At 39.9% G+C, this 25,032-nt stretch overlaps 1 protein-coding gene across 1 annotated transcript in view; it reads left to right on the plus strand.

The window, feature by feature from the left end:
• Positions 1 to 25,032, plus strand: part of ANK3 (ankyrin 3) — a 361,275-nt gene that overhangs the window by 177,898 nt on the left and 158,345 nt on the right. Inside the window, 8 exon segments of the mRNA XM_050803013.1 lie at positions 2,182 to 2,379; positions 4,552 to 4,650; positions 7,318 to 7,416; positions 10,511 to 10,609; positions 12,210 to 12,407; positions 14,116 to 14,214; positions 14,498 to 14,596; positions 23,869 to 24,066. Of these exon segments, the coding sequence (XP_050658970.1) occupies positions 2,182 to 2,379; positions 4,552 to 4,650; positions 7,318 to 7,416; positions 10,511 to 10,609; positions 12,210 to 12,407; positions 14,116 to 14,214; positions 14,498 to 14,596; positions 23,869 to 24,066 (1,089 nt within the window).

The raw sequence follows: 25,032 nt of genomic DNA on the forward strand, positions 1-25,032 counted from the left end.
AGCTTGTTCCAGATCTCTGCGGTCCCCGTACATTCTTCAACGCAAATGTCTTCCTCATAAACAGGCGTTTTCTCGTGATTTACCCCTCCCATCTTCACCACCCCCTGCCAGTGCCATCTGGCCATATTTTATTTTCTTTAGAGCTTTTAACACCATCTTGAAATTATATGCTTGTTTACTTGCTTGCTGTCTGGTTCTCTTCAATAGAATGAAAGCAAGAACTTTTCCTTGTTCAGTGCAATACCCACAAGCACCTGTATTTGTGCCCAGAACACAGTAGGGCTTCAGTAAATATTTGTTGAATGACTATTAAGTGAATGAGTACATTCCTAGGCTTAAGGCCATCTGACCGGTTCTTCAAGAATTTCGTCTTACGGAGCTAAGAAAGCCCATTACATTGGATCAGTATTTTCAGGCACCATATGTAATACCACCTCTTTCCATAGGGCAGATGGTCTTTTCTTTACTGTTTTCTTGTCCTTCTCCAATTATCTTTAAGTTTCCCATCCACACAATCATTGTGTCTTTGCATTGCTAGAGAATTTTTTTTTTTATTGACACTGCCTTCCATTTCTACTCTCCACTATTCTTTGTTCTCTCAGATTTTGTGGGGTTTTTTTGTTTGTTTGCTTGTTTACTTCATGTTTTCCTCTAAGACTGTATCAAAACATAAAGCAAAAGAATGTTTTGGCAGGAATAAAGCAGTCCATATGCTCGTGGGTAGCAGTATCTCAAATGGGAAATGTTCCTACCTTTTTCTGCACCTTCATTTCTATGGTTTAAAATATTTGAGGGAAATTTTTTAGGCAGAAATATCCTGATAGACTGACAGTGTACGAGGCCTTTAAATTGACCTAGAATTTGCCGAATTCTTTCTGTATGTGCAAAGCTCTCTTCTGTGCGATGGAAAAAATAATAACCATGTACCTCTTGCCTTCAAGGAACCCAAATCGTTGAAATATATGTCAGAGAGTGAATAATGCCACGGGAATGGTTAACGAGGAGCTCATATTACTTTTTCTTATCCTGAATTCCTTCTTTATGTCATTCATTGATAAATTCGGAGCAAATAATTTGGCTCAGAGGATTCAGAAACCTCTGGTTCCTTGGTGCATATTTGATCTGTCATTGTCAAAATTCATTGACGACAATTTTTTTAGAAACTGAATTTGCTGTCAACTTACTTTTCCCAAAAACATGTTAAACTATGTTACAATAATTGATACAGCCTCTTTTGATAATTGAATTCTCTAGGAATTTCCCAGGTTCCCCCACTTTGCCATCATAGTTAAAAGAAAGGATTGACATCTTCATACCTTGTTTTGCCTTCATTAGGAAACATATTGAATGCTGGTGTCACTCTAGGTTTTATTTACCTTTGACCACATATATTTGTTCTCTCTGCTCTTTAAATGAATTTTCAACTCATTCCTACTGCACATGATTAACTGAGTTATTGAACCCAGTTGATTTAAACTAACAAGGTGAGCATTAGTTATTGGCTTTGTCAATGCCCTGCCTTTCCTCATCATAGACACATGGGGGCACCAGATTGATAGAAAAGGGAAACGTTTCCCTTTCTTTGATGTGAGATGAAATGCATTACATTGGGACCATTTGTAAAGTCAAATCAATGTAGTCTTCAATATTGGGTATCAGTAATCTCTAAGGACAAAATTAATACCAGTCTAATGAATACCAATCTGTTCTTACCTTTAATTTTCTTTTAGTCTTAAATATTAAGAATTCCTATTCGGCCACGTTCCAGTGGCTCATACCTATAATCCCAGTGCTTTGGGAAGCTGAGGCAGGAGGATCACTTCAGGCTGGAGTTTGAGACCAGCTGAGCAACAGAGTGAAACCATATCTCTATTTAAAATAAAAAGAAAAGTAAAATTTCCATTCATCTGGGTTATGACCCATGCTGCAATTCACACTTCTATTAAATTAGGAAAAGACATTTCCTTGACAACTTGTTATTGACTGACATAAGCAGTTGGGAGGGCCAATTTTAAAAATAGCTGTAGTTCAAAATAGTTGTCAAAAGCTTTTACAAATAGAAGGTATTTTCATGTGAAGAACTGGAGTTTTTATCTGTTTATATTTGCACTTTATTTTGTGTTCTGCACATTTGTGTTTAAAAGGTAAAAAAATGAACTCTGATTTCCTTATGTGTTCCAGAATGGATTGTCTCCATTGCACATGGCCACACAAGGGGACCACTTAAACTGCGTCCAGCTTCTCCTCCAGCATAATGTGCCCGTGGACGATGTCACCAATGACTACCTGACTGCCCTACACGTGGCTGCCCACTGTGGCCATTACAAAGTCGCCAAGGTTCTCTTGGATAAGAAAGCTAACCCCAATGCCAAAGCCCTGGTGAGTGACTCAACCAGCGAGTCCAGCCTCAGTTGTCTTGCTTACAACCTGCTGCCTCTGTATGTGAAGGGAATGCTTTGAGGAGGTTAAAATGGAAGGTGCTAGTTAAAGTGTACTTCTTGTCAATTTTTTCAAATATCCTTCAGGAAAGTCTACAAAATTTTCTATTTCCGACATGAGAAAGGCTGATGAAGCCAAACTGTTAATGTTTTTATGGTCACGTAAGTGACCTTTATGAACCCAAAGACTACACAATTATAAAAAGACTAAGGTGGCCAACGTCATCTTATTGTGGATAAACTTATAATTCTGTGAATTAAAAGTTTATTCGGAGATCTGAAAACGAGGCAAAGTTATCAAAAATATCTATTTTAAACATAAGCGGTCTAGGAATTTGTGAGCTAAAATTTTATATTATCTTAACCTTGTAAGTTAATGAAATATTGCCTGTAATCTTCTGTTTCCTTTTGCCAATCAGAATTTTGGTCTGGTTTATAGGCTTCACTTTAAAGTAATTTGTTCTTTTAACCTTTAGCCATGCTATACTTTGGTTTTCTCAGCAAAATGGTGTTTGTTGTCTTTGCAAAAATAAATGGTCCCAACTTAGTAAGCTGTCTATTTCAGAATAAGTACCCATGTTTAGGAAAAAATAAGTCACCCAATTTTAGGGAAAGCATGTGAGTTTACTAGCAATTTTGAGGTAAAGTTTGTCATCATCCAATCGACCCTTTAAGGAAGGGTTTTTACCCCTTTCCAAAGAGTGTGGTCATCCTGTCTGGATAGATCTCTACCACCTCTTGTACTCTGTGGGCTCTAAAATTCAGAGTGGGCAGGAAAGAATGACGAAAGAGAAACTCTCCAGACCCCAGACACCTCCTTGCCACTATAATTTCCAAAACCTTTTACCAAAGCAGCATTTCAAGATCTGTCTGTTGACCCACCCAGTCTATCAAACGTGTCTGAATTCTGAGAAGGGAGAAAGGAAATTAACAGTCATGACTCATTTTTCCATACAAGAAAAAAATAAATAAGTCCCAAAACAGGGCGTGGGTTCCCACTCTCATTTTCCTGTGACTCTGAAGATTTCACAACATATGGAGGTTATAGCCAGTCATCCTGGGATGGACTGTGGCCAAATGGTCTGAGAAGTCTTAGTGAAAACACCTGCAGTGACTTTGACCTAAGCTTTTACGGTGGACTCTGGTATTTATAGTTCTCCACTGGCTGCTGAAATACATGCCACAGTCTCAACTGGCAGGCAGGACAACTTGGGACATAATTTATTAAAAAGCAGATTCTTTTATTAGATTAAATAGTAAACCAAATTATTCAGATAATGGGTTATTTACATTTCTGCATCCTTGGGGTAAACACCTACTTGAAGCATAAAGCTAGAGAAGAAATCAAAACATTTTAGAGCTGGCCTTGTAGTTGTCCTAAAACACAGCAAAGAGAACAGAATAAACCTTGGTGAAGTAGAGCCGTGAGGACAAATGTTGGGGCCAGGAGTTTTCAGTCCGTATTTGAAATGAGGTAGAGGAGGGACATATTATTATTGTTATTATTATTATTATTTGTTATTTTGAAACAGAATTTCCCTCTTGTTGCCCAGGCTGGAGTGCAATTGCACAATCTCGGCTCACTGCAACCTCTGCCTCCTGGGTTCAAACGATTCTCCTGCCTCAGCCTCCCAAGTAGCTGGGATTACAGGTGCTTTGCCGCTATGCCCGGCTAATTTTTGTATTTTTAGTAGAGATGGGATTTTACCATGTTGGTCAGGCTGGTCTCGAACTCCTGACCTCAGGTGATCCACCCACCTCGGCCTCCCAAAGTGCTGGGATTACACTTGTAAGTCACCACACCCAGCCGGGAACATATTATTTGGAAGAGCGAATTCCGAAATAAAACAACGAAATGAATGATCATTTTTACCTCAGCTAACAAGGAGACTGTAACAAAAATTCACCTTTTGTTCACAATTACCAGGGCACCTTGGATTCCTAGGGCAGCTAGACTACTTCCAGAATAGAATCTACGTGCTGCTTAACCCTGGTACTTTCTGTTCATTTCGATTCACCGCACATCATTTTAGCAAGACTATTTTACTGTACTTAGTGAAACTGGGTTTCGATGGAATGTAGTCAAGCAGGTATATGTATTTGTCCCTTGCAGAATGGCTTTACCCCTCTTCATATTGCCTGCAAGAAGAATCGAATTAAAGTAATGGAACTCCTTCTGAAACACGGTGCATCCATCCAAGCTGTAACCGAGGTGAGAAGAGTTAAGATTTCTGGGAGTCCTGAGATACCGAGAGTATAGCCTTAGAAGCCAGAGCCCCAGGGCCATCTCCAGGGACCAGCTAGTTTGTTGGTATATCATGGCCATAGACTGCATTCTGAACTATTCAGCAAAAGGGCTGCCAGTCCTTAGGAGAAGCAGACAAGCCTGTTGGTGGGTGAGTTGGATGCAAATGTATCACTATGTCAAGAAATGTAACCTAAAACATATGCTTAAGGGGAACGGCCCCATCACAGAAAGCATAATTTGTATCAAATCCTAAACTGTAGTACTTCTCTAATGGGTGCAGTTTTGTCCCCCAAGGGGCATTTAGTCATGTCTGGAGGTACTTTTAGTTGTCACAACTGGATAGTACTACTGGTATCTAGTGGGTCAAGGCCAAGGATGCTACTAAACAGTTTACAGTATACAGGACAGTCTCCCGCAACAAAAAATCATCTGATTCAAAATGTCAAAACCCTGCGCAAGACGACCTTGGTGCTTTTGTCAAGTAAGGATTACTCTGTCTCAAAACTCAAAATTAATGAAACTGCTGCTGAGGTTAGTAAAGGATTAGATCTAAGTTTCTCTCATAGTAACCAACTCGGAACTCAGATAAATGATCCATCAGAATCAGGGCTGCACCTTCTACAAAGCAAACCAAGCCTGACACCTACCCTTTCAGACTTGTCCCAGACCCCCAACCTCCACCTCACTACCTCCTAGCACCCTGATCTCTGTTAATTCTAATTCTAACCCTTGGCACTTCCATAGACTAGACACTCTCTTGTTTGCCTCTGTATGTCTATACCTCTGTGTGTCGCACCCCCTTGGCCAGGCAAATCCTGCACATCCTTTAGAACCAGATCTGGGCCACCTTCTTCAGGAAACCTCCCCTCACTCCCCAGCCTGGACTACATGTCCCTTCTAGGAACCATCACCTCATCCTGTGCCCTTATCCAACTCTCTGACTTATGACTCAGTGGTGCCCCCAAGACCCCCAGAGGCTGAAGGCTCCTTGGAGGTAGGGCTGTGTCTGACTGGTCTTCATATACCCACAGTGTCTGGCCCATACATAGCAGATCATTCAGTAAAGTTTTGTTGAATACCTGATGTTTAACTATAGGATTTGAAGCAAACATAAAAATTAAAGTCTAGTCTAGTGATTGTTGCTTGGCTTCAGTTTCTTGCCTGCAAATGGAATATTTGCCTAGATTTACACTTAGAATTTTTAAAATATGAAATGGTTGAGAATATGAATACTGATTTGCCATATTGTCAGGCTTATGGCTTCATATTAGGCAACCTGTTATTTTTAAGTATAAAATAGAAAGTTTATTTTCAGTGCATAGGAACCCTCTTAGAGATCAGAACAGGCTCTAAAATAAAAGTAAATTCTTGGCTGATGTTTGAGTAAATGTCCAGAGGTGTCAACCAGTAATCCAGCTCTCTGTTCCCTAAGAGCTTTAAAGGGCAGTTTAGACCAAGATTTTGCCTTGCACGAGCTCTAACTATTCCCCCTGCCGATGGAAAAAGGTGCCAAGACTATAACAAAATTCTCATTTTCCTAATTGTCCTCCATTCTTCTCACTTTTTGAAGTCTGGGCAGCCAGAATTATTCCTTTTCTGTCTTTTACCTCACTTTGATTGTATAGAATTCCTTTCATATATTTTTGGCATTTCTCAAATTTCTGCTGAGATTAATTATCCCCTTCTGTCCCTTTTTAAAAAACAGGTTAGCTTTTTCTAGATATACTAAAAAAAAAGTTTTATCAAGTTTTGATGTTCATGTTGTAAGCTAAATTAAAGTCTGAAAAATTTAAAATGGAATCATTTCATATAAAAAGCATAAGTAAATTATACTCTTTAAAAAATTAATGGCTTGAGATTTTTATCTTTCTTATTCACTCTATTTAAATCTCACAATCATGGGCATATTCAATATAAAATATCCTGGAATCAATAAATTCTGCTTTATGCTGAATAGTATTCTGGGGTCTACGTACATGTATGTGTATGTATGTGTGCATAGGATCTGAAGCAATTCAAGTCTAGTCTAGTGAACATTGTAATATTTGCTTTATTTTTAATGCCTTAATTTGTAACACCCATAAAGTTAAAAAATTAAATGTTTGAAACCATTAATGCTGATTTGTTCATTTATTAAAGAAACAGCTTCGTGTTAGGTACCCTGCTCTTTTATATGTGACATAAATGGGAATCCTCTTTAAAGCCCAGAATAGGATCTGAAATAAAAGTTGACGTTTTACTAATATATATGAAATCACCGCTGTCCTCCCTCTACACACACACATATGGATAAGGAAGGTTTATTAGTACAGGGGAAAAACAACCTTCAAGTTATTTATCAGCTTTTTCAAAGATCTACATTAAAAGTATGAAATAAATTCTTTTTCTTTTTTAATAGGTATGACATAAGTCTTTCATAGTAACAGAATTTGCTTTAAGAAAATGATGATTATGTGTTGATATATTTACCATTAGAGAATCTGTAACATAATGGTGAATGTCCTGATTCTTCTAATCTGATCATTAAACTGGTTTAGATGGATGGATGCATGGCAGGCAGGCAGGCAGGCTCACTGACAAACCTTTTTCATGCTAAGCCAACAAACCACCATTTTCTTCTTTTCCCCTTAGTCGGGCCTTACCCCAATCCATGTTGCTGCCTTCATGGGGCATGTAAATATTGTATCACAACTAATGCATCATGGAGCCTCACCAAACACCACCAATGTGGTAAGTATTCTTTGAATGAAGGAGGTCCATTGTGAGTATTTAATAAACTGGCAAAGGTGATTTTTATCTACTTTTTTGTTTTTTATTTTTTTAAGAGTTGGAGTATCACTCTGTCTCCCAGACTGGAATGCAGTGGTGCAATCATAGCTCACTGCAGCCTAGAATCCTGGACTCAGGTGCTCCTCCCACCTCAGCCTCCCAACTCACTGAGACTACAGGAATGTGCCATCATGCCCGGCTCATTTTTAAATGTTTTGTAGAGATGGGGGCCTCACTATGTTGCCCAGGCTGGTCTTGAACTCCTGGCTTCAAGCAATCCTCCTGAGTTGGCCTCCTAAATTGTTGGGCTTATAGGCATGAGCCACCATGCCCTACCTTATTGTTATTATAATTAATTAATATGTAATTAATATGACTACTGAAAAGAAGAAAATTCAAGAATACGTTTGTTTCCTTTACTTCAAAGGCAAGATCTGCTCAGTCTCTAGTTGGCCACAAATTGTTAGGACTTATGAACTATGTTCATTAAACTTACAGGTGCGTTACTACTGGATATTATATTGTAAAAAATAAAGTGTGGCCAGGCACGGTGGCTCACGCTTGTAATCCCAGCGCTTTGGGAGGCCGAGGCAGGTGGGTCACATGAGGTCAGAAGTTTGAGACCAGCCCGATCAACATGGAGAAACCCCCGTCTCTACTAAAAAATACAAAATTAGCTAGGTGTGGTGGCACATGCCTGTAATCCTAGCAACCCGGGAGGCTGAGACAGGAGAATTGCTTGAACCCGGGAGGCAGAGGTTGTGGTGAGCCGAGACTGCGCCATTGCACTCCAGCCTGGGCGATAAGAATGTAACTCCGTCTCAAAAAAAAATAAAAATAAATAAAAAATAAAGTGTGGGGAATATTTTTCTATAACAAAAACATTAAAAAGTGCCACATGTTGGAGAGGTCATTTAGACACTATGGTTATTTATACAAAGAAGTGATTTCAGCAGGGTGTGGTGGCTCATGCGTGTAATCCCAGCACTTTGGGAGGCTGAGATGGGTGGATCACTTAAGGTCAGGAGTTCAAGACCAGCCTGGCCAACATGGTGAAACCGATCTCTACTAAAAATAAAAAAAAAGAATTAGCTGGTTGTGGTGGTGCATGCATGTAATTCCAGCTAGTCAGGAGGCTGAGGCATGAGAATAACTTGAACTTGGGAGGCAGAGGTTGCAGTAAGCCAAGATCATGCCATTACACTCTAGCCTGGGCAACAGAGTGAGACTCCATCTCAAAAAAAAAAAAAGAAGTGATTTCAACTAACTTCAAGGTAGTCTCTTTTTAATGTGCTTCACCATGTTATAGCAAACCCATGGAATTCTGTGTCCATAGATTACTCAATGGTATTATTTTCTCACACCAAACATTGCTCTGTAGGAACCACGAGCCTCACTTCAGAGTAGCTATCAGAGTGGTAACTTACCACCCGTGATCTGCATGTGGCATTGTTTTACAGGGTTTCAAATTTGACATCATAGTATTAGCACAACAGACCATAAACATAATAACACTCATTGGACTCATGAGCATTAAAGAAGTAACAATTAAACAAGCAGCATCCTGGCACAGAAGGGGCAAGCTATGAGGTCCTGCACCCTTACCCTGAGAGTGGGGCTCCCCAGTAAGACTGCATCTTCCAGCAGCCCCAAGCAGCACAACCACAACATAGATATAGACCAGCTTCTCAGATGAAATGCAGTCTTTCCCGGTACTAATTGCAGAGAATGTTTTCATTCGTAGAGGGAACACTGAGTAATACACTAAACGACATCCTCAACACCTTTCCAATAAACACAATCCACCAGTTTCCTGTGGAATCTGTCCTCACGTGTCCTTCCATGGAAGTAGGTGGCCTATAAAGCAAAGCTCAATTTATAAAGGCAGTTTAAAAGTGAGCATCACCTATGTGAGAGAGTATATTTCATTTTTATTTATTTATTTATTTATTATTTTTTTTATTTTTTTTTTTTGAGACGGAGTCTTACTCTGTCGCCCAGGCTGGAGTGCAGTGGCCGGATCTCAGCTCACTGCAAGCTCCGCCTCCCGGGTTTACGCCATTCTCCTGCCTCAGCCTCCCGAGTAGCTGGGACTACAGGCGCCCACCACCTCGCCCGGCTAGTTTTTTGTATTTTTTAGTAGAGACGGGGTTTCACTGTGTTAGCCAGGATGGTCTTGATCTCCTGACCTCGTGATCCGCCCGTCTCGGCCTCCCAAAGTGCTGGGATTACAGGCTTGAGCCGCCGCGCCCGGCCTTCATTTTTATTTTTGTCCATTTCAGTGTATCTGTTTCTAATATCATTTTCATTTTTAATCAAGTAAAGAAGTAATCTGAATTAGAATCTACTTGGTGAAAAAATAGCGGGAGGGTGGTCCAGGGCAAAGAAAATGATCCACTGGGAAAAATGTCCAAAGACTAAGATATTGATCTGTTCAGATCAAACAGGAAATGCAAACCAACTGTTGACAAGCCAAATCCGGCCCTTGACTATGTTTATGTTGCCCATGTAGTGTTTTGTTTTTAATTCTGAATTTATGGTCAATATTTAAGAATAGGAAAATTTATATAAAATCCAGACTGCCACTTCTTTTGAAAACTTGCATGGTGTGGCATGGTAAGGCTGGCATCCTGCATAGTGACAGCAGCGAGCTGAAGATGTTGGGGGTGTGTGTGGGGGGGGTGGCTGCCTGCTTCGGCGCAGGTGTGGGCTCTCTCAAGCACTCCACATCTGCCCAGCTGCACTCACTCACCCGCCTGCTTAGCTCCTATGAGCACTTGCCTTTCCAGCCCCAAGGGAGGCCACATTGTAGGTTACTGAGCAGCGCCCCTGGCACAGTGGGTGACAAGACTCCCTAGGCTTATGTCAAAGTCTTTGCCTCATGAACCAGGTTCCTGTGAAATTCTTATGCATTTGACTTCCTATCTTTTCAATAAGGAAGTGCTTAGGACTATTTTTTATTTTTGAAAAAAGTCCATCATAAGCTTTATGCCAAATAAAATACACCACTCTTCTTCAGAGCTGCAGCTAATTTACTTTGGCTCATGTTCCCTAGAGAGGAGAAACAGCGCTGCACATGGCAGCTCGCTCCGGCCAAGCTGAAGTTGTGCGGTATCTGGTACAAGACGGAGCTCAGGTAGAAGCTAAAGCTAAGGTATGCGCAATACTTGAAAAGTGTTTGAAATTGAGGAAAAACCCTTTGATTTTCATAAAACTTTTAAGTATATTTATGCCGTCTTTCAAGAATACTTTAAAAATAGTGAACAACCTCCAATAAGGAAAGTCCCTACCCAAGTAACACTGTGAAAAATCCCTTCCCTCCACATTTGTTCATTCAATTATTTAACAAAATGAAATAGGATGAGATGAGAACTTGTGCCTGAAACTGTCAGCACATGGCTAGTCCCTAACAGGTTGGGGACTGAATCTAGACTTGGTCCAAAGTTCTTCACACTCCGTGGAGAAGGGCTTATGCACAAAGCTTCTAGAACAATCACAATCTGGAAGAATAACTGAGCCTTTTTGGTTGACTTGTAAGTCAGCTGTCAACAGCCACAAAAGGAAAATGAGGGATTTTTTTTTTTTTTTTCTGTACAAGCTGTTTGGCCACTTCAGAATTGGCCTCGTATTTCACCTGCAGGAGAAACCCACTTATCTGCTGCTATAGGGATGGATACTTTGGTCTGGTTATCAGAATGGCAGTTCAGGTCCAGAATCATAAACCATTTAATTTCAACCTACAATATGTAAATATACATTTGCACAGTCTGCAGTCTCTAGTTTCAAGTTAAGGGGTGGCAGTAGTAGCAGTATATGAGATTTTTCCTTGGCACCTATTTTTTTCTGCTTTCAATATTCCTCTTCTCTCTTGCGGCATCTCCCTAACTCCTCTCATGCTTCCTACTGGTTAGATAGCCCCTCTTACTTTGACATTGACCCTCGTCCTCCTTATTCTTCCAAAATGGTGTCCTCTATTCTAGCCTATTTTCTCTACCTTTCCTACTTAAACCGTTTACCTCAACCTTATCACAATTCAGTAGAGAATTTCTATTTCGAGGACTACCACAGGGATCTTTGAGCAAATTAAGATGATTTGCGCCTCCCACTTGGGGATAAGATCCTAGGGGATCAGGACTTGGTGAGTACCTCCTGCCTTTGGGTGAATTGTAGTGAGGTGGTTCTCCAGTCTAGACAAATGCAGCCCATACCAGGATACACAGCTTGACAAGCAGAGGGCATCAGCCCCTGCTGACCCTTCGGCTGGGAGCCTTTGCACAGGTATACTGCGCAACCCTACACTGCCTTCCTCACACTCTGCGTTTGTCTATGGGAAGACAGAACCAACAAAATAATTCATTCCATGTGAGTGGATAATAACTGGTGTGGAGGTATAATATCCCTCCCAGGTATATGAGTTTTACTAGGATACATTGTCTTATCTCCCGAAGAAGGAGCAATTAAAGTTCAAATTTGATTCTCTGTGGCAGGTGTTGTTGGGGGGTCATTTATAGACAGAACTGCCTTTCACGGTTTTCTTATTAATGGTTCACTCTCCAGAGGTATTTAATGAGCTTAGACCTACCATCTCCTCATTTCTGAACATTGAAGAAAAAGACAAATAAGATTTTTTTTAGCATTGACTCAAAAAGTTGATTGTACCTCTTACATCAAGCATCTAATGTTCCGTGAATTTTTCATAAAGGCACCATTGTTTCCTCAGCTCATCAGCCTTACATTTCTACCTTGCTGTTTAGGATGACCAAACCCCACTCCACATTTCAGCCCGACTGGGGAAAGCAGACATAGTACAACAGTTATTGCAGCAAGGAGCATCTCCAAATGCAGCCACAACTTCTGGGTACACCCCACTTCACCTTTCCGCCCGAGAGGGGCATGAGGATGTGGCCGCATTCCTTTTGGATCATGGAGCATCTTTATCTATAACAACAAAGGTATGAAAGCGTATCTCAGAATCCTGCTCTGTTCCCCCAAATACATCTTCCTTACAGTTCCCAGCACAGTCACAGGTCCAGAAGCCGCACAACCGCATCTATTCTTGCGATCCCACGGTAGTCATTAATATGGCCAGCAAAGCTCTGTGGTGGGAGAGGGTAACTGATAGTATTTTGTGGGGTTTTTTTTGCCTTAAGTTTCTTAGTACATTATCTTCCAATGAAACCTTAATGATATCCAGAGTCAGACTTCTTGTAAATTATTTGATGGCCTTAAATTTTAGTTTAAAAACAGAGCTACAGATTAGCAAAATGCTCAGGCCAAGCACACAAACCACACTATCACAGCTTGGTTGGTAGATGCTTTTATAACACTTGGAAAACTGGCAGTAAATTTTTCTTGGGGTTGTTTTTGTTTGTTTTTGTTCTTTCTGTTGTCATTATTGTCTGTTGTCACGATTTATGGTTTGATTTATTTTTATCTCAACTCTGATGCCTTAGAGTAATACCCTAACATAAACAGTTGCTCTGCATGTGCAGAATGCAAAATTTGGAGCTCATTTTTCTTATGATACTACATAAGCCTAGCAAATGTGATAGCAAGATGAATTGGCTTGTGGCGTACCTTCCAAAGCTAGTAACTGGTACTGCACTCTTTTATTTGGATACAGATAAGAAAGATTAATGTGTAATCAATATAGAAGATAATTACAAATAGAGAACTATCAGGATAAATGATGACTACCTCAAATTTCATTTCTTGTGATTCTTTGGGCTCTTCAGTAGAGTTGAGATGCAAGTTCAGGAAGCTCATTTGATGTGAAACGGAGCAATGGGTGATGGAGTCTTGAGTATTCAGGCATTTCACCATACCAGCTGCACATTCCTTTTAGTTTGCTGTAGTCTCATGAGGTCAAATGTGCTGATGACCCCCTAATCCCTGACTCATGATTGGGACCCCCACAACAGTGTGCTGATTGGCTGGTTGATACACAGATTCTTGTAGGAGTTGGAAGCCTGAGGGAGCAGCCACTCAGCTATTAACATCCAATTGTTGCATGTTTGTCCATGTGTGATTATTCAGTTCACCTACAGAATAGGCGTCTCATCATTCTAAAACCATGTCATTAAGTTCACCTCTGGTGTTAAAGGTAAGAGAATTTCTGACTCCTCCTGAAGACTAGAGGACACATAAGGACTGTGTATACATGGAGAAACAGGGAAAGAAGAAGAGAAAGTGTCCAGTCTGGTGATGTGAGATTGTGAGAGGTTCAGACTTCCCCTGGATTTTCCCAAACCGTGCAAACTGAGTCTGGGACCCTGTAACTTATTCTTCCCACAATATGAAACTCTAAAAGCAGTCCTAGAATAAGCCCCAGATCCAGCTTTCCAACTTCATCCTGGTGAGATACCTGATGACTCCCAGAACCAATAGCATGTTGTGGTTCAGTCAGCAGAAGGGAGAAAGATTAGGTATCCTGAATGTTGTGCTCACACCCTGTCGATAAGAAGGCTCTTGAACTCTTATCTATGAGTCTTGGACTTTAAATGCAGACTTCATTGCTCATCATCACTAGAATAATTAATCAGTTCTGGAAGGCAGTGCCCTTATGTCATATCTTTTTGTTTGTTGTTTGGTTTGGGTTTTGCATGTGTTTTCCTTATGTCATTTCTATTGTTCATTATGTTTATGTTTCTTTTTTTCCAGAAAGGATTTACCCCTCTCCACGTGGCAGCAAAGTATGGAAAGCTTGAAGTCGCCAATCTCCTGCTACAGAAAAGTGCATCTCCAGATGCTGCTGGGAAGGTAAGAGGTCACCAGCAACCCTGAAGCAGGCCACTTCCCCGATAACAAAACACACACTTGCTAATATTCACTAATGGCCACCCGAGTTGTAACTAAATATTTAAGTCCCACTAGGATGAAGAGCACTTGGGAAATAAAAGGTAAATGCTGAGGTCCAAGTACTGTGGAAACCGGAATGTAAATATGCCCTATGTTGTATCCAATCTAATCTCATTTCCTCAATCTAGGCCTCTGGTATTAAGACACCTTTGACACTGGTTGTTGTTTCTGCACGTGTTTTCAGAGCGGGCTAACCCCACTGCATGTAGCTGCACATTACGATAATCAGAAAGTGGCCCTTCTGCTTTTGGACCAAGGAGCCTCACCTCACGCAGCCGCAAAGGTACCTATAATTCCACAGCCTAAGGAGACTGATGGGTAAGGTCTATCAGTCTCTATCTGCACATCTACTCCTGCTTCACCAGGAGCACCCTCCTAGTTTAGGCACCACTAAAAAAATCACAGAAATAGAAGCACCTTAGGACATCTGTGCCTTCAGTGATTTAGTCTGCTAATATGGTAGATGCTCAGGAAATATTTACTTGTCAGTTGATTGTCTTTGACAATCCAGGACCTCCTGGAGGAAGGAGAGCTGGAACACTCTTTAGCCAGATGAAAAACATAAGCACAGCCTGAGGGAGTAAGAAAGTTCTGATTTGTCAGAATTATGAAATATGTGTTACATTTTTCTGGCCATCTAATTGCCTTCAAGTTGTTTATTTGAATTTAGTAAAATAGGTTGAGAGGTTTTACATGTGTGTTTTTATTATTGCTAAGGAGGATCTTTATTGTTAGGGCATTTTTGATCAGTAGACAACTTAGATTTCTGAGAAAAGAGAGAAACTGAGTGGGTATATAGCTATGTTATTATTTTAGTAATCTAATTTGAGGGACAAATCATAAAGAAGAGCTTCCTTAAAGACAGGTTAATAGAGTGCTATTGCTTTAATACGCTTCCTATTGTTGAGCAGGTGGCTATGATCAGAGAACACTGAAATGATGCAAACCACCATTTCAGTGTTCAGTTATTTCGCTAAACACTATTGGTTGAAGGACCCTTGAGTATCCCTTATGCTCCTTATGCTTTTTTTTTTTTTTTTGGAGACCTGTGCGGTGGCGCCATCTCAGCTCACTGCAAGCTCTGCGTCCCAGGTTCACGCCATTCTCCTGCCTCAGCCTCCCGAGTAACTGGGACTACAGGTGCCCACCACCATGCAGGGCTAATTTTTTGTATTTTTAGTAGAGACTGGGTTTCACCGTAACGAGGATGGTCTCGATCTCCTGACCTTGTGATCCACCTGTCTCAGCCTCCCAAAGTGCTGGGATTACAGGCATGAGCCATTGCGCCCGGCCTCCCTTATGCTTTTTACATCTTTGACTTACTATTCCATGTAGGGGCAGCTGCAGTGCTCTCCTTTAAACCTAATGTTTAGATCACATCATTGTATACACAGATGAATGAACTGGGGTTGTTCTAGATTACTTTAGATACACTAAGAGACCAACTTTTGGGTACTGTCTCCATTTAGAGAGTATGTTATCTTTGATAGATATTTCTTCCTGGAAACTTTCAATCATTTTCTGCCCCATCCTCTCCAGAATTATACCTCAAAATCTAAAATGAAATCTCAAATTCAAAATCAAACTCCCAACTTTGCTTTTAATCTAAATGTAGCTTTCCCCTCCATAATTTCTGACCCTGACAAACATTCTTTCTATTACAAAACCACGACTTGACTTGATAAAACTTTATCTTGAAAAAAAGATATAGCAGCATTATTCATGATAGCCAAAAGGTGAGAACAACCCAAATATTAATTGATGGATGAATGCATATACTCACTGCACATATACACACAGGGAATATTATTTAGCCTTTAAAAGGAAGGAAATTCTGACATACGCTACTCTAATACGTGGAGGAATCTTGAAGACGTTGTACTAAGTAAGCCAGTCACAATAGGACAGATGTACGATTCTACTTATGTGAAGTACATAGAGTAGTAAATTTATAGAGACAGACAGAGGATGGTGGATGTCAAGGGTAGAAGGAGAAGGGAATGGGGAGTTAATGTTTAATGGATACAGAGTCTGAATTAGGAAGACTAAAAAGTTCTGGGAATGTATAATAGTGATGGTTGGAGAACAATGTGAATACACAGAACTTAATACTACTGACCTGTACACTGAAAAATGCTTTAAATGGGAAATTTTGTTATGATATTTTAGCATAATTTTAAGGAGAAAGATTTGTAAGAAATTTAATGGTTGTACATTTTATTTCATTTCATTTTTACCCAGGTATGTGTGGGCTACTTTCCTTTTTCTTTTTCTTTTCTTCTCTTTCCTTCTTTTCTTTTTTTTTTTTTTTTTTTTTTTTTGAGATGGAGTCTCACTGTCCCCCAGACTGGAGTACAGTGGCACGATCTTGGCTCACTGCAACCTCCACCTCCTGGGTTCAAGCAATTCTCCTGTCTCAGCCTCCTAAGTAGCTGGGATTACAGGCATGCGCCACCATGCCCAGCTAATTTTTGTATTTTTAGTAGAGATGGGGTTTCACCATGTTGACCAGGCTGGTCTCGAACTCCTAACCTCAAGTGATCCTCCCACCTTGGCCTCCCAAAGTGCTGGGATTACAGGGGTGAGCTACCTTGACCTATGTATAAGTAACCCCAAGTCCTTCATCCTTCATAGATAACAAGTAAATAATTAGTAAGTGAACTATTTTTTCCTTGAATGAGAATAGTAACTTTGGCACAAAAAGCAGTGTAAAATTGACCAAAGTTATAAAGCAATTAGTACAGCAGGTGACTCCAATATCTCTTTCTGTTCACAAATAACTTTTTTTTTTTTTTTTTTTGGTCACCCAGGCTGGAGTGCAGTGGCACGATCTTGGCTTACTGCAACCTCTGCCTCCCAGGTTGAAGTGATTTTCCTGCCTCAGCCTCCCAAGTAGATGGGACTACAGGCATGTACCACCACACCCAGCTAATTTTTGTATTTTTAGTAGAGATGGTGTTTCACCATGTTGGCCAGCTGGTCTCAAACTCCTGACCTCAGGTGATCCGCCCGCCTCATTCTCCCAAACTGCTGGGATTACAGGCGTGAGCTACTGTGCTAGGCCCACAAATAACACTTAAACAGGGCAATAGTTGGTATATTCCTAATTCATTTTGCCTTTATATTTGTCAAACAAGACTTAGTATTCATAGTTCCCTATCTGCAAAACATCCTTTACAAAGATTTGAAAAGAGAAGCAGTCCTTTAAATAATTCTTTATAACATTCCATTAGCCTTAGGCATATTTTTATAGTCAATTAAACACAGGTGTTTCTAATGGGACATTGATTCTCATTTCCATGCACAATTGCTTCCATAAGAGCCTGGGTAATGCCATCTCTGGCACATGTCCAACAATCCCTGTCTTCGGGGCAGTGGTACTGGTCAGGAACTTTTTCTAGACTTTAATCTTAAGCAAAGCCAGTCATATAATTTTAGGTATTGGCTTTATCTGCTAGGGAAAATAAAACCCTAGCTACAATGCTTTAAATTGATGAGCCTCCATTTTCTCATGGCACAAACAGTCAGGAGGTAGACAGGGCAGTTGTTGATGTTGATATAGGGTGTTGAGGCAAGTTCCCTGTGACTTAAAAAACTCAGTTTGGGGGTACAAGTGCAGTTGTGTTACATGGATATATCGCCTAGTGCTGAAGACAGGGCTTTTAGTGTAACCATCACCCAAAATGTATACATTGTACCCATTAGAGAATTCTTTGTCCCTCACCCCACTCCTACCCTCCTACCTTTCCAAGTATCCAATGTCTATTATTCCGCTATGTCCATGTACACACATTTAGCTCTCGCTTTTAGGCAAGAACATGCAGTATTTGACTTTCTGAGTTATTTTACTTAAAATAATGGCCTCCAGTTTCATCTGTGTTGCTGCAAAAGATATAATTTTATTCTTTTTTATAGCTGAGTAGTATTCCGTGGTGTGTGTGTGTATTTATGTGTGTATATATGTATACACATATAAATTATATACATTATAATTGTATATAATATATAATTGATTTCCAGCTTTATATTTGTCAAACAAGACTTCATAGCTGAGTAATAGTCCACTCAGCTATAAACATATAGTATATACATATATATGTATACATACACACAGGGTATGCGATACGTGCATATCATGGAATACTACTATATGTATGTATATATATCTGTATACACACACACGTACCATTGGATACTACTCAGCTATAAAAACGAATAAAATAGGCCGGGTGCAGTGTCTCACACCTGTAATCCCACCACTTTGGGAGACTGAGGCGGGAGGACCCACGAGGTCAGGAGATGGAGACCATTCTGGCCAACATGGTGAAACCCCTTCTCTACTAAAAATACAAAAATTAACTGGGCATGGTGGCTGGCTTCTCAGGAGGCTGAGGCAGGAGAATCACTGGAACCCAGGAGGTGGAGGTTGCGGTGAGCCAAGATCACACCACTGCACTGCAGCCTGGGTGTCAGAGTGAGACTCAGTTTCAAAAAAATAATAATAATAAATAAAATGTATATATCCCACATATTCACATATTCTTTATCTAATCATCCATTGGTGGACACTAAGGTTGATTACAGGACTTTGCTATTGTGAATAGTGCTGCAATAAGTATATGAGTGCAAGTATCTTTTTTGATATAATGATTTATTTTCCTTTGGGAAATATCTAACCAGTGGTAGGATTGCTGGATCAAAGGTAGTTCTATTTTTTGTTCTTTGAGATATCTCCTTACAATTCACCTTAGAGGTTATATTAATTTACATTCCTACCAGCAGTGTATAAGCATTTCCTTTTCTCTGCATCCTTGCCAGCATCTATTATTTTTGACTTCTTATAACAGCTATTCTGATTGGTGTGAGATGGTATCCAGTTGTGGTTTTGATTTGCATTTCTCTGATGATTAGTGATGATGATCATTTTTTATATGCTTCTTGGCCATTTGTGGGTCTTCTTTCACAAAATGTCTGTTTGTGTCATTTGCCTTCTTTTTAATGGGGTTATTTTTTTTTTTTCTTGTTGAGCTGTTTGAGTTCTTCATAAATCCTGGATATTAGTTCTTTGTCAGATGCATAGTTTGTGAATATTTTCTCTCATTCTATATGGTATCTGTTCACTCTATTGATTATCTCTTTTGCTATGCAGAAGCTTTTTAGTTTACTTAAGTCCCATTTGTCTATTTTTTGACTTGCTGCATTTGATTTTCAGGTCTTAGTTGTGAATTTTTTCCCTAGCTCAATGTCCAAAAGGGTTTTTCTTATGGTTTCTTCTAGAGTTTTTATACTTTCAGGTATTACATTTAAGTCTTTAATCTATCTTGAGTTAATTTTTGTATATGGTGAGGGTTATGGGTCCAGTTTCATTTTCCTTCATGTGGCTATCAAATTTTCCTAGGCATCATTTATTGAATAGGATGTCCTTTTCTCTGTGTTTATTTTTGTTAACTTTGTCAAAGATCAGTTGACTGAAGGAATGTGGCTTTATTTATGTGTTTTCTGTTCTGTTCCATTTTTCTATGCATATATTTTTATAACAGTGCCATGCTGTTTTGGTTATTATAGCCTTGTAGTATAATTTGAAGTTAGGTAATATGATGCCTCCAGCTTTGTTCTTTTTGCTTAGGATTGCTTTGGCTATTTGGGCTCCTTTTTGATTCCCTATGAATTTTAGGGTTGCCTTTTCTAATTCTGTGAAAAATGACATGGATATTTTAACATGGATTGCAATGAATCTTTGGCTTTTCCCTTCAAAGAGAGTTGATTGGTTGCCAAATTTACTTTCAAGCCACAGGCAGCAAGAAAGTCAGCACAACAGGGCTTTCCCAGAAGTTCCACCAAACCACATCTCCTTACACCCCACTGGCCACTTCTATGTGCAAAAAAAGTTGAGAAATAGTGCTGAGCACACTGCCAGAGAAGTTTGTGTGTTTGTTTTGTTTTGCTTTTATTTTTTGTGTTTTGATTTGGGGGTTTGTTTGGTTTTGCTAAAAAAGAAAGGAGAAAAAATACAGAGCAGGCAATCGGTCTTCTTTACTCTAGGGAAGTTCAGGCATTCCTGAATTCTGACAGTGGTGAGAGATAAGGGACAGAGCCTCAATAGGGCATGATTACTATATGGATGTGACAGCAGCAACCTCAATGTTAACTCTTCATCAAATCACGTCCTTTGTCCTTTTTCTTAGAGTATGTGATGCCTTCTTCTTACCCTTTCTTCTCCTTTCTTCTCTTTTAAAATTACCAATGTATTGTCTTACTCATACATGTCCTAGAAATGTGATGAGGTTTCAGGAAATTGGGGTACTGAAAAGTAGATGGGCTGCTCTAATCTATTTTAGTCCAATCTATTTCCTGTGGCAGGACCTTATGCTGGCAAGAGGATTGGCTTGAGTTCAGGTATAACCTGGATACTAATTGTAGAAGAGATAGTAAGTTTTAAGTATTATTTATCAGGTTTCTCTTCCATAAAATATGCAACATATCTATTGATGTGGATCAGTATATTTGTGAAAGTTCTTGAAACAAATTCAATTATGATTTAAATGCTATATATTACTTTTGATGATTTTAAGTTGCATTTGCTTTTACTTTAATTTTGAAATACGAAAGCACATGTGGCAAGCGCTTTATCCTCTACATCAAGAGGGAAAAAAACATATAGGTCAAAATTATTCTACAGTTGAATCACTTGCTATTTAATTTTTCTTTTGATAGATGCATCTGCCTTTCTTAGTGTGGCAAGTGAGGATCATTTTATTTTTCACAAAGTAGAAACAACTTAGAAAATTTAGAAAATTCCATTAGAAGCCTCAAGATAAATGTGCTTATTATTTGAAGATATTTATTAAGTCTTTCTGAGATTAACTTTTCATAGTAAAATAATACGTGAGTCATTTTTCCCTTGCTTTGTACTTTCCTTTGTGTCTCATGTAAGGAGCTCAAGATAAATCCTTGAGCAATAATAGTAATGTGTCTGGAATTGGCATATATTACAGAGCTGGGTCTGTCCGTCTCTGTCTGTCTGTCTGTCTGTCTCTCTCTCTCTGTATCTGTCTCTCCCTGTCTCTGTCTGTCTGTCTCTCTCAGAGTTTTAAAGACAGACTCTCCCTATGTTGCCCTGGGTGGTCTTGAGCTCCTGAGCTCAAGTGATCCTCCTGCCTCAGCCTCTAAAGTAGCTGAGACTACAGGCATGCACCACCATGCCTGACTGCTACAGTTCTCTTGATTAAAAAAAATTTTTAGGACATAGGATACTTTTTGGTGGCATTAGAAGTAAACAAGATTTTCATGTGTGAGAGGGTCTTGAGCTACTTTACCTTAGTTAGGGGTTGAGAAGTGACTAACCTGAAGATTATGTCAACAGCAAAAGCAAAAAGAGAGAAGATACATGATAAGAAGCTAAATTCTGAGTTTATCTTGTCTTTACCACTTGAAGTAGTTAGGTTAGTGTTAGACACATTGACTAATTATATTTCCTATGTTAGTGCTGCTTTGTGAATTTTCTCTTTTATGCTGGAGTGTTGGGGAGATGAAACAACTCCCCTCCTCCTGTCCCTCATTGCAGCGTTGGGCTCAGACCAAAGCTCTGCAGTTGGCTCTGAGGGCATCGGTCTCTGAAGGGTGTGTCCCAGCAGAGGGCCAAATGCTTCTCAGGGCAGCTGGGGTTTTCAGATGGCAATAGGTCAAAATTAAAAATAGGGATATAAAATCTTCTTTTACCCTGGCTCATCCAGTTTGGCAGAGGCTAGTTTCAGAAGAGTCTAGAAGTGACATTTCCACTTTCATGGGTTGATATAAGGGTTTGTGAAGTGAGGAATGCTGTTGGACTTGGACATGCCAGTGACTGAAATGTGAGGGTCATTGCAGCAGGATGGCTGAGTACTGAGTGCAGCAGACCCTCAAAACCCTCTGTGTTGTTTCTGATCCTTCTACATGGCTCAAAAGGATTGTGACTGATCCATTGTCCAGATTTGGATCGTACTTCCAAATACAAATTCTTAGATTCTATTTTCTTTTTCTAAACCTTCCTGTCTGTGGAAAAAAAAAATCATTCTAATTTGTCATTAGCATATTCGATATACTCAGGTTTATGTCCATGTCAAAATGTAATCTTGCACTTCTTGTAAGTGACTGTGAACTAGGGCAACATCCCCCAAAACTCTTTCTTGGGGCAGGAGACCCTGATGGCTCCTGAGGCACAGCTGACCAACAGTTTATCAAGGGAATCTTGATTGTCTCTCTGTGGTTATCAGGGGTTAGCCAAGAGAAGGATGCCAGAATGTGCTGAAAGCTCTGGTACTCTTGATTCAAAATCTGAGGATTCCTTTCTTCCTGTAATTAATACGTGGCAGTTATTGTGAGGCACTAGAGAGACACAAAGACAAATATGACACAATATGTGCCCTTATCAAATGTATATTTAGTAGGAGGGGATAGATAAGTAAACAAAAGAGTACCACTAAATATCCCCAGGACTTTGATAAGAGTCAGTCAGGGTTGGAGGTAGGGGTTGAGGCTTGAGGGGTGGGAAGAAATAATAAACCTCATGGAGGGTGTGACCGTTGAGCTGAATTTTCAGCTGACAGATGCTGGCTCCTGGGCATGTTAGGGAAGAGCATTCTTGTAGAGTAAGGCAAGACAGAGAAACATGAGACTCTATTCTGTTTGGGGGATGTGCAGGATGACAGACCAGCATAAAGACAAGTTTTGTAAAGGAGGAAATCAAAGGGCCACATGAGAAGAGATTATAGTGTCTTAACTTCCATGAACATTAAAAATTTCAACTTGTAAGCAATAGATGGCCATTAAAGGTATTTTTTTAAAGAAAAGAATGAATGGCTCTGAACATGCCCTAGTGATAACTGATTGTTTGTTGCTTCTTCCTCCTGTCCTCAATTTAAATAAAGCAAGTAATTATTGAGCATGTTGTAACATAACTTCCTGTAAAAGGGAAATCTATATTCCTTTTAGAAAACCAATAATACTCTGACTCTTTTTGCTTAAAATGTCCATGTTAAGCCGGGCACAGTGGCTCACGCCTGTAATCCCAGCACTTTGGGAGGCCGAGGCGGGAGGATTGGGAGGTTAGAAGATCAAGACCATCCTAGCTAACACGGTGAAACCCCGTCTCTACTAAAAATACAAAAAACTAGCCGGGCGCGGTGGCGGGCGCCTATAGTCCCAGCTACTCGGGAGGCTGAGGCAGGAGAATGGCGTGAACCCGGGAGGCGGAGCTTGCAGTAAGCTGAGATGGCGCCACTGCACTCCAGCCTGGGCGAAGAGTGAGACTCCGTCTCAAAAAAATAAAATAAAATAAATAAATAATTAAATAAAATGTCCATATTAAGTTATGTTTTCCCTACTACTTAGGAATGCAGGAGACATGAGGGCACTATATTCATAGTATCACTTGGTTTACCAGTATTTGCTTACTTAATCATGATTTCTTCAGCAATCATAGAAAACCACTAGAAAGAGACAGCTACTATTTGAAAATGCACTGTACACATTTTTATCTTGTTCCTGGGCATGTGACCAAGTGATTTGTGTTGACAGAATGGTTATACGCCACTGCACATCGCTGCCAAAAAGAACCAGATGGACATAGCAACAACTCTGCTGGAATATGGTGCTGATGCCAACGCAGTTACCCGGCAAGGAATTGCTTCCGTCCATCTCGCAGCTCAGGAAGGGCATGTGGACATGGTGTCGCTGCTCCTTAGTAGAAATGCGAATGTGAACCTGAGCAATAAGGTAACCCACTTCTTTCTTGACAAAGCATGCAGCACACCAAAACCTCACCCCTCAGAAAGGTCACTAAGAATTCACAGAAGATCTGGGTCAAATAGGATGTGTAAAGTATAATATTGCACCAAGTTGTTTACCGAAGTGTTACTTAACAGAGCAAAAATTTGGAAACAATCTGTTTAAACAATAAGAAAAACAGTCAATAGGGCCAGTTGCTCTGGCTCAGGCATTTAATCCCAGCACTTTGGGAAGGCAAGGCAGGTGGACTGCTCGAGCTCAGAAGATCGAGGCTGCAGTGAGCCGTGATTGCTTCTTTATACTCCAGCCTGGGTGACAGAGTGAGACCCTGTGTCTTTAAAAAAAAAAAAAAAAAAAAAGAGAGAGAGAGAAAGATAATGGTAAACAAATAATTCAGGTAATTCAGTCAGACAATGAGTGTATTTGCAGGTGACTCTATATACATATAGCCATAAAAATGAAGTCCAGGAAGTTTTTGTAGTAACATAAAGTTTTGTTATAATGTTAATTCAAAGAGCACCATTGTTACTTCACCATAACATAGCAAATAAGTAGTTGCAAACTGTAGCCCATTGCTTTATTCCACGAACATTTTTGGGGTCCTGCTCCTTGCTCATCCGTTTTTAAGTTCTAGGTTACAAAGAGAAATGGGAAATATTGCTGCCTTTGTGAGTTCATTTTAATAACAAATTTAGCGTAGCTATTTTATGGAGTAGATAGGGGAAGTTGCTGGCAATTTTGAAGGAACTTGTGAAGACTATTCCCTAAACTCTTCTAACACCCATGCTGTCATCTTTGATATCCTCATTATTCATAAAGAAAAGACTAGAGTTTTATCAAGCAAAGTGAAAGTTCAGCCCACAATTAACCAGAAACATGTTAATGAAGTTACTGCCTCTCCCTGTATATATCAAAGAATTTAGCTTTGCTGAATTGCTCATTAAGATTTGCCCA

Source organism: Macaca thibetana, chromosome 9 (assembly GCF_024542745.1).
Source record: "Macaca thibetana thibetana isolate TM-01 chromosome 9, ASM2454274v1, whole genome shotgun sequence".
Taxonomy (NCBI): domain Eukaryota; kingdom Metazoa; phylum Chordata; class Mammalia; order Primates; family Cercopithecidae; genus Macaca; species Macaca thibetana.